General features: G+C 52.7%; 1 protein-coding gene across 1 annotated transcript; it reads right to left on the bottom strand.

Moving 5' to 3' along the window:
• Nucleotides 1-1,031: 1,031 nt before the first annotated feature.
• LOC140915166 (cystatin-like) lies at nt 1,032-3,570 on the bottom strand. The gene is made up of 3 exons (XM_073354744.1): nt 3,349-3,570; nt 2,587-2,706; nt 1,032-1,379 (listed from the first exon to the last, which is right to left on the bottom strand). The coding sequence occupies exons 1-3, from the start codon at nt 3,568-3,570 to the stop codon at nt 1,293-1,295; spliced, it is 429 nt and encodes a 142-aa protein (XP_073210845.1). The 3' UTR covers nt 1,032-1,292.
• Between the last annotated feature and the right edge of the window lie 6,701 nt (nt 3,571-10,271).

Genomic DNA, 10,271 nt, shown 5'->3' with positions numbered 1-10,271 from the left:
CGTACTTCAGACAAAAATCCAAGCTTGATTTAAAAATGGCCAGAGAATCTACCCCACACCCTGGGAGGTTGTTCCAATGGTTAATTCCCCCCACTACTAACAATTATTTCCAGTCTGTTTTGTGTCTAGGTTCAGCTTCTAGCCCTTGGAGCTTTTAAAGGTACAGCAGTTTTCACTCCCGCTCCCACCAGTGCAGAGGGATTTGAACCCATCCGTGGTAGTACTGGAAGCCACTAAACTATCCTTAATCTACGGGGCCAGGAGAAATACTTTTCCCACATGCCATTATCCTTGGGAACTCATGGCTACAAGATACCAAGGCCAAGTAATGGGATTCAGAAAGGGAGTGGACGGTTCTGTGGGTAACAAGAACATGCGAGTTCCAGTAGATTTAACACATTTTGAAGTGGGTTGGATCTCAAGCTGACGGCTTTGGGCCATGAACCACCAGCCTCTAAATTATCCCATCACTGCTGCAGCTCAACTATTGGTGACAGGCTACTGGGTACAAACCTCAACGTAAATGCCTTGCCCTAGAGTGACTGACTCCAGGGAGTTACTGGGGATGTTCACACCAGCGCGTGCCCGTTGGCGCTGCTGCAGCAGGCCTGGACCAAGGGCTCATATCAGTTGAGCCCCATCAGTGGAGTAACAGCAGGGCAAATTGACATGAGTGGGCGCACGGCCTGGGTATGTGATGCTTGCAAATGCCAGATCCCAGGGTGGTTTGGGGGGAAATGTTCGGTGACTGGTTTCTAGCCTTGCCCCCTCCCCCCCGTACTGTGAGTGTGTGAAGTGCCCAGAGTCTCACAGGAGACACTGAAGGACAAGTGTGTGTCCTGAGTGTGTGTGTGGGGAGGGGAGGGGAGGGGTTTTTTGGAGCCATGCAAATAGTGCTGGGAATTTGGACACAAGTGCGTGGGGGGAGGGTAAGAGGCAGATGGAGCAATAAAAAATAACCAGCCACTGAGCCGACCATGGTGAGATGCTGCAGTAAAGTGGTTTATTGCTGCTAGTGAAGCAGGTCCAAGACCCAGCAGTAACGGAAAGAGCCCAGAGGCTTCAGTTATGTCATTAAATGGATTAGAAGTCAGTGGGGAAGCAGAGGAATTGGTTGAATTCTTCTGATCCCAGTTTGGATTCAAGACACTGATCTCCGCCACGTGCTGGGAATAAGGCTGGGGGAATAAAGAAAAGAAGTGCGAAAGGGAGCTGGTCTGTGTCCTGCGAAGTTTTGATGGTGGAGCAGATGTTTTGGCTCGTGGTCATCTTGGCGTGAGCTAGAGCAGGGCTCAGTGACTGACCGACTTGCATTGCTGACCTATCTGTGTCCTCTTGAGCCAGGGCTGAGACCAGATCTGGAACTCACAGCGCACTTTCTAGGGGTGGAATGAAGCACATTAGAATGGGCGTGACTCTCAGAGGGGTGTCCAGTAAAACCCAGCTGTCCTCTTCCCCCCAGCCTTACACCATAACTGTGGGCAAGTCATGTAGCTCCGATCCTCAGTTTCCTCACTCGTAAAAAGGAAGGGGTGTGAAGCTAAAGTCATTGCTGTGTGTGCAGTGGGGAGATGCTATGGATGTGTGGGGCATCAAAATACAGAGCTAACAGAGCTCAGTGTCCAGTACATCTACACCCCTGTATTTCATGTGTTTATCCTCACACCCACCCCGGGCGGCAGGGCAGTGCTACTAGTCCCAGTCTACAGATGGGGAATCCAAGGCACAGAGAGAGGAAACGACTGGCTCGGGCTCACACGGGGAGTCTGGCAGAGCAGGGAATAAAACCCAGCTTCCCTGGGCTTCAGATAAGTGACCTCCCCATCCTTGTGACTCTGCCATGCCCAGCAGTTCCTGGCCCCTACCCAGGATCAGCTCCCAGCTCAGGCAATGCCAGGTTTTTAACCTCCCTCCCATTCTGTGCCCAGCAACTCCTGCTATTTCCCCTCCAGTTTGATACACAAAGAGCCGGCTACTATTGGAGGTGGATTGGGCTGGGAAAGCAGCAAGGGCAAGAACAGCAAAGGGCTCCAGGCTACCTCCTCTGCACCACATCAAGCAAATCCCCCACCCCCTTCTGCGCCTTCTCCAAGGCCAGCAGAGGTTGGTTGGTTGCAATCCAGGCTCGCAATAGATTCTGGCTGAGCTGCCTCCTGTCCCCACCGCAGTGTGGAATTGGGGCAGGACTGGGCCCTGCTATTTAGGAGTGGATGATGATAACTTTATGGTTTTACATGGTTTAGCCCCAATGGAAAGATTTCCCTTTGCTCTGTTGTTCTCAAAAGCAGCACCCTGCAGAGAGCGGAGCCCGCAGCCAGAGCAACAGTGAGTGTGAGCCCCACCCTGGTCTGGGCCCCTCTTCCCCCTCCCACCGCTTGTCCAGTTAGATGGGAAGGGCTTTGTCATAGGGAGTGTCCGTCAGCTGGGCTCTACCCAGTGCCTGGCATGAGGGGACTCCCCGTCCCGATCTCACTGGTGGGGATGTGGCTTTAAATAATTGTCTCAGAAAATCAATTCTTGGCAAACCAAACTGGTGCCTCAAACCCAGGAGCCGAACCCCAAATAGGTCCAGTCCCGTCCTCTCACCTTCTGTTTGGGCGGGGGCGGCAGGGGGCACTTGCTGAGATCCACGGGTCCACCCTGGCTTTTCCTGCACAGTGTCCCCACCAGCTCCATGGTCAGATGTAGCATGAGCCCAGACACGACCTGCAGGGAGATTGAGGAGCCCGGCCTGGCGATGAGTCCCTGCATGACCCCCAAGTCTGCCTCCCACCCCTGAATACCAGGAAACACGTGGGGCTGAGCTCTGAACCTCCCCATTGCCACACGCTGCCCCTTAGGCTGTGTCCAAGCTAGGGCAGTTGTGGGGGGGGAGGCGGAGTCAGTCTGTCCCACCCAGGCTATGATCTGGGTTCAAAGCCCTTTGCAGGCATCAGGGGATTTGCTCCCAGTGCCCCAGGGGGCATTAATGCCCATCCTCGTGTCACAGAGCAAGAAGCAGGGAGTGAGGGGAGAGGGCAAAGTTAGCCAAAGGGCCTCCTGTTGGGCGGCTCAGCTGGGGAATCCTTGGGCTGGGTTTTCAGTGGTGTTGGGGCAGCAGGACACCTAGGTGCCAGCCTCATTGCCCATCCTCACTGCGGGTCCAAACTATACATCTCCTTCCCCTTGCCCTTCCCCCCCCGGTCCACGCCTCACCAGATCCCTTCCACCCACACTCTGCAGCCTTACCCACCCCAGCTCTGAGCCCTGGATCCCAGCTCCACCAGACCCCTCATCTGGGGTTGCACCCACAGCACCTACACCTTTACCCCCCCTCACTTGCTCCCTTTAACACCTGCATCCACTCACCTGTCTCTGGGCGCTCAGCACCTGCAGCCCCTGGCTGTAGTAGGGGCTCTTACTGCGCTGGTTGTAGGTCTGTTCAGCTGCATGAGCCGCCTGCTGGACTTCTGGGTCTGACACTGGCACATTCTGCAGCCCCCCAGCAATAGGGGTCCCCAGAGTGAGGGGAACCCCCAGGAGGAGCAGGAAGCACAACCAGGGACCTGCCACTGCTGCAGGGACTGCCATGGCTGAGAATGGCCAGAGCTGGGGATGGGATGCTAAGATATAGGCATGGAGCCCCACCCCCCTGGGATGGCCCCACCCACATGGGATAGAAAAATTCCACCCTACATTACATAAGACCCAAGTATAGATGGGAAATAAACCCCCAGGGCTTGATTCAGCCACTAAGGGCCAGGGGAAAGGGACCTTTATGGGGCAGGTCATCCCAGAATTCCCCCTTACGTGGGGCATTTCTGGCACCTTCCTCTGAAGCAACTGGCAATGGCCACTGTCATAGACGCAATGCCAGGTTACATGGGCCCATTGGTCTAAATGAATGTGGCCAGTCTTAGTAGAGCGCTGCCCGCCGTAGAGAGCCCCACCCACGGCACATGGAGAAACATCCCCTCACAGGGAGCCCCGCTAGCTGACAGATGGAGCCCTTCCCCTTGGAGGGGGCCCTGCCTCAGAGAAAAAGGCCAGGCCTCAGCTCCATTCCCCTGTTGGTCCGCTAGTAGTTGGGCAATGGGCACCAACTGATCTTTTTGCTTGTCCCAAATCCATAGTATTTATGGACAAGGGAGGGACGGGCGCAAAGAGACTGGTCGCCAGTGACTCTCATTCAGTGTTGTCTGCCGTGGCCTCTGTTACGTTCTCCTCGATCTGCAGGCTTGGCCATAGGGCCTGTGTCCCGGTTGGAGTCAGAGAGGTGAGGGTCAGACAGAATCCACCTGGGCTCCCCTGGCATGGTGCTGTCCCCACTGAAAGGTGGTGGTGTCCCAGAGCACATGCTATGTCCCTAAGCTGTACCCCCTCCTTCACTTTCTTTTTAATGACTGGTCAGGCCTAACCTCCCTCACTTGTGGTCAGGTTTATTCATGCCCAGTTTTGCCCCGTTCCCCGTGAGGATTTGGGGGATCTGTCTGTACAGCTTATGAATTCTGGTTCATATTATGGAATGGCTCTTATGAAAACTGCTGTACCATGAACGCCGGTCCCGATGCGTAACCCTTTGCCCTCCCAGCTGGAGAGAGAGCAGGTCTTGCCCACGCTGCGGACAATGGAGAGTTCTTAGCTTTGATCACAGAATAGTTATGCTAATGAGTGGGCACCCGAGGGGAAACTGCTTGTACCCATCGTCTCTGAGGGGAGGGGGTTTAGGGGCCGTGAGTTGTTACCAAACCAGAGAGCAAAGGAAGCCAGGTGTTGGGAGGGGGTATGTAGAGAGAGTCACATGGGGAAGTTGAGGTGTGACCCACAGGATGCCTGTCAGGGGGAAGGAATGGGAGGGTCAGACTGGCCAAGGGAGGCATGCTGGGGAAGATGCCTCCATGAGGAGAAGCAGCCCTGAATGTAGGGCTGCATGAGGCGGGGGACTCCACCTGCCTGCCTGGACACAGATGATCTCCCAAGGCCCCCAGTGGGGGGCTTGCACAGGGCTTTGGGGCTAGGAGGTTTGTTGTGTCCTGTTGGGTCTGGGCTCTTTGTGCTCTGTCTGTTAAGCAGACAAGAGCCACGGGGTGAGAGACTGGGCAAAGCGTGTGCGTGTTAAACAGCTGCCACGGGCCTCCTGAGAGAGCTAAACGGTACCCAGGAGGCTCCCACCTCAGGTTGGGTCCTGGGACAGAGCAGACTGAAGGGTCCGTGCTGTACAGGCCATAGTTGAATTGCGGCCTGAGTAACTGTGGTTGGCCAAATGTCCATGTTGGCGTTACTGAGAAATGCTTGAAGCAGCTTTTTGGGCTGCAGGACAAAAGGTTATTAGGCTGAGGTCACTGTCCCCACCTTTTCACGTACACAGTGTCAGTAACTCAGTGTCATGAGGATGTGCCGAAATGACCCATCGTGTAATACTGATGGGCATTCAGTACATGCAGAGCATTAAGACACTTATGTCTGGCTTAAGCAGAAGTGTGTTACCAACTCCTCCTCATGTGGGCTGCTCACATGTCCTGCTTACAAAGACAATATCTCTGTATGATCACCAAAGGGTTTTGCACAAAATGACCCCTTCAGGCTGGAATCTTCTACTATGACCTCCGATGGAAATACCAACTTGTTGGTGCAGATGAGCTCAAGTCAACATGCTAGAATCTCCAGCATTGCCGCCCCAAATGTTCAAAACTCATGAGCCAGGCTCACCAAAAATCACGAAATTGTTTTTATATAATCTCATGATTTTAAAGCCAATCTATGTGGGGTTCTTTTTATTTGCCTTCTGTTTTCAGGTGCACGGGGGGGCACATTTTGAAGCTTTTGATACAGCCACGAGGGCTAGAAACTTATTTTTCTTTAAGAATGAAGGTGAAGTCATCACATCGCCACTTGACTCCAGGAGCTGGGGCTTTAAGGAAAACAATAATTATCATGAGACTCATGGCAAAATCATGAATTGGCAACATTGAATCTCTAACTAGACCAGGGTGGTCCCAAAGGTGGAGCAAGGGGACAGAGACACCCACAGAAGATGTCAACCTTGTGGAAGGAAAGGGGGGATTCTCTCACACCCGTTGCACCTGAAGTCCTTCCCTGGACCAGCCATTCAGAGAAGACGTGAAGAAATCTGACCCTCAGCTAACCGCAGCCTGAAGCTACAACTTAGGGCCGGTCTGCACTTAAAATGCTGATCGGTGCAGTTGCACCGATGCAGCCGTTCCACTGTAGCATTATAATGAAGACGCTCCTATGCTGACCGGAGAGAGCTTTCCCATTGGCGTCGTTAATCACCTCCCCGAGAGGCAGTGCCTGTGTTGATGGGAGAAACTCTCTTGCAGACATAATGCTGTCTACACGGGGGTTAGGTTGGTGTAACTACGTCACTCGGGAGTGTGGATTTTTCAGTAGTTAGGTCTGCAGGGTAGACCAGAACTAAGGCTATGTCTACACTTAAAACACAATAGCAGCATAGCTATGCCACTGCGGTGCTTCAGTGTAGACACTTCCTCTGCCGATGGGAAGGGTTCTCCCATTGGCATAGGTAATCCAGCTCCCTGAGAGGCAGTAGCTAGGTGGATGGAAGAATTCTCCTGTTGAGCTAGGGCGGTCTAAACTGGGGGTTAGGTTGGCTTCACTATGCTGCTCAGGGGTGTGGATTTCTCACACCCCTCAGCGATATAGCTGGGTTGACCTACCTTTTTAGAGTGGACCAGGCCTTAGGCATACAGCGACTTCACTAATGTGCTACAACTTCATCTGTGCAGGTGCGCCCATGCAGGGCTTTCAGTGTAGCCCTGCCCTTGGAGTTACACTTTCTTAAAACAAAGGCAAGAGTTGGCTTTAGTGTTTAGCAGCCTCTTAGCCCAGTTGAGTAGGTTCACAGAAAGGCGTTCCTGTTCTCCCTTAGGTTTCCTGGGAAGTGCTGAAGTAATTCTTGTGGTTACGTTCTACATGGACATAATGACTCATTGTAGTGATTGATGAGCTAGAGAAATTGAATAATTGATTTACTAACTGAATTTCAATTGTAACCTTGCATTGCCTTGAGTTCTATTTGGATCAGTTTAGGGAAATTAGATGTAAGCAGGTTCTAAATGAATTCTTCCCTGACAGCTAGCTGGGAGAGGGAGAGACTTCCAGAGCAAACTGTATTTACATGAACACACCTACTCTGCTTAGATATCCAGCAGATAGAGTGGCGTTGCTCAAAATAATCAACTTTGGCTGGTGTTGGCTTACAAATCACTTTAGTGCTGAATGCAGGGGTAGTGAAATGTTGTTACCAAAGTTGTTGGCATTATTGTATGAATACAGGAAAGCAGGACTGCTTAACCTGTCCCAAATGAGGGGGTCACCCTCAGCTGAAAGAACCTCATTAAGCCAGGGGCTTGTATACCAGGGCCCTGTGAACATAAGAGGCGGGGGGTGAGGAGAGATATCTTAGCAGGTAGTGTAGATGGTCCCCAAGGGTCCTTCCCCCTACTGTTCAAAGAAAGAACTAAATAGGCTTCATTAGGAGCCTCTTTGTTATTTTAAATGCTCTATCAGGGCTGAAATCAGTTGTGGTTGGACTGTATTTCTGCCTACCCTGTAAAGAGCTGAAAATTACAAAGAGACTGATGTGAAAAGGTTATAGCAAAGAGGCATGTGGCAGCAGAAGGTGACTGACAGCTGGTGAACGAGCAGCTGATGAGGTACTGAGGAACTATGGCTGGTGGGATGGACAGCGGGGAGGAACCACGGCTGGCGGGGCAACCCGGCGGTGAGGAGCAGTGGCTGGCGGGGTGGCCAGAGGACGCAGTGAGCGGCCAGTGGGAGAGCTGGCAGAGAGCTGCAGTGAGCAAGTGCCCAAGCAGTGGAGCAAGTAAGGTGCCTCCTTGCCCCCTTCCACCTAGGGTGGAAGGTGAACTCTGCAGATGCACCTCTGAACTCTGGGTCTGCACTGACTAAGGACAGCAAATGTGAGGGGGTGCAGAGAAGGGTCAGGTAGGTTAAAGGGATGTTTGGGTTGCTTTACTTAAGACCCTGAGGGGAAAAGGATGCTGCCCACCCTACTTGGGGGTGGGTCTTTTACTCATGGTTTATGTTTATGAACACTGTTTGTGGTGTTTTCCCAAATTAACACCGAATTACTTCCCTCCTTTTATTAAAAGTTTCTTTTCTATGCTCAGACTCTGTGCTTGCGAGAGGGGAAGTTTTGCCTCTCCGAGGCGCCCGCGGTGGTGTGTCATTATCCCAGGTTACTGGGTAGGGGCTCGATCTGGTTCTGTGTTGTATTGATGGAAAGGAACCCCTAGATATTGAACCCAGCCCTGGTTGCTGCTGGCTCCACCTGGCAGAAGGGTTACACAGAAGTGAATTAGGCTTTTGTCAACATTGGCACTTGTTAAAAGTTTTGTAATTCACGGGTGTGAAAAACACACACCCCTGAACGACAAAAGTTGTAATGACGAAAAGCGCCAGTTTCGACAGTGCTTCGTCCACGGGAGATGCTCTCCCGGCCATGAAGCTACCGCCCCTCGTTGGGGGTGGTTTCATTTTGTCATCAGGAGAGGGAGGGCAGGCTGGGCTTGCCACAGAGCAGTCGTAGCAGGAGCTCAGAGCAATGCTGTAGGGTTTGATGTGCCTTGATCTGGGTTCTACACTAATAATAAATGACGAACCCAGTGCCTGAGCTGCATTTTCTGTCTGGGGCCGCAGACCCGCCCCCAAACAAGGGGGTGCTGCTTTGCAGCTTTAAAGTGGACTTTCCATGGGTAAGGAGGAAGTGAAGTGAAATTGAGGGCACCTCCCTCCCTTAGACTCCTCAGCTATGCTCACCCCATCAGTTCCAAGACCTATTTCTCTGCCTGCTTTTATAGAGTCACAGACTGTGAGGCCAGCAGGGCCCACTGTGATCACCCAGTCTGACCTCCTGTGTCACAGGCCCTAGGCCTGCCCTGAAGTGATTCCTGGTTGAACTACAGCACGTACTTCAGACAAAAATCCAAACCTGATTTAACAATGGCCAGAGAATCTACCCCACGCCCTGGGAGGTTGTTCCAATGGTTAATTCCCCCCACTACTAACAATTATTTCCAGTCTGTTTTGTGTCTAGGTTCAACTTCCAGCCCTTGGAGCTTTTAAAGGTACAGCAGCTCCCACCAGTGCAGAGGGATTTGAACCCATCTGTGGTAGTACTGGAAGCCACTAAACTATCCTTAATCTACGGGGCCAGGAGAAATACTTTTCCCACATGCCATTATCCTTGGGAACTCATGGCTACAAGATCCTAAGGCCAAGTAATTGGATTCAGAAAGGGAGTGGACGGTTCAGTGGTTAACTCGAACATGCGAGTTCCAGTAGATTTAACACATTTCAAAGTGGGTTGGATCTCAAGCTGACGGCTTTGGGCCATGAACCCCCAGCCTCTAAATCAGTGGTTCCCAATCTTGGGATGCTGCTTGTGCAGGGAAAGCCCCTGGGAGGCTGGGCCAGTTTGTTTACACGCTGCGTCGGCGAGTTCGGCCAATCACGGCTCCCACTGGCTGCGGTTCATCGCTGCAGGCCAATGGGGGCTGCAGGAAGGGCGGCCGGCACGTTCCTAGGCCCGTGCCACGTCTCACAGCCCCCACTGGCCAAGAACAGCGAACTGCGGCCAGTGGGAGCCACGATCGGCTGAACCTGCCAACACAGCAGGTAAACAAACCGGCCCAGCCGCCAGGGGCTTTCCCTGCACAAGCGAGGTCCCAAGTTGGGAAACACTGCTCTAAATTATCCCATCACTGCTGCAGCTCAACTATTGGTGACAGGCTACTAGGCACAAACCTCAACGTAAATGCCTTGCCCTAGAGTGACTGACTCCAGGAAGTTACTGGGGACGTTCACACCAGCGCGTGCCCATTGGTGCGGCTGCACTAGGGGCTCACACCAGTCGAGCCCCATCAGTTGGGTAACAGCAGGGCAAAATGACACGAGTGGGCGCATGGACTGGGCATGTTGTGCTTGCAAATGCCAGATCCCAGGGGGGTTAAGGGGAAATGTTCGGTGACTGGCTTCTAGCCTTGGCCCCTGTGTGAGTGTGTGAAGTGCCCAGAACCTTACAGGAGACATTGAAGGACAAGGCCTGTGGGGGAGGGGAAGGAGGGAGGGAGGGTTTTTTGGAGCCATGCAAATCGTGCTGGGAATTTGGACATAAGTGTGTGGGGGGAGGGTAGGAGGTGGATGGAGCAATGAAAAATAACCAGCCATTGAGCCAACCATGGTGAGATGCTGCAGTAAAATGGTTTATTGCTGCTAGTGAAGCAGGT

The sequence above is a fragment of the Lepidochelys kempii genome, chromosome 7 (assembly GCF_965140265.1).
Source record: "Lepidochelys kempii isolate rLepKem1 chromosome 7, rLepKem1.hap2, whole genome shotgun sequence".
In the NCBI taxonomy this organism is placed as follows: Eukaryota; Metazoa; Chordata; order Testudines; family Cheloniidae; genus Lepidochelys; species Lepidochelys kempii.
Note: the sequence above shows the minus strand (reverse complement) of the source record. Positions and strands in the feature narration are given on the sequence as shown.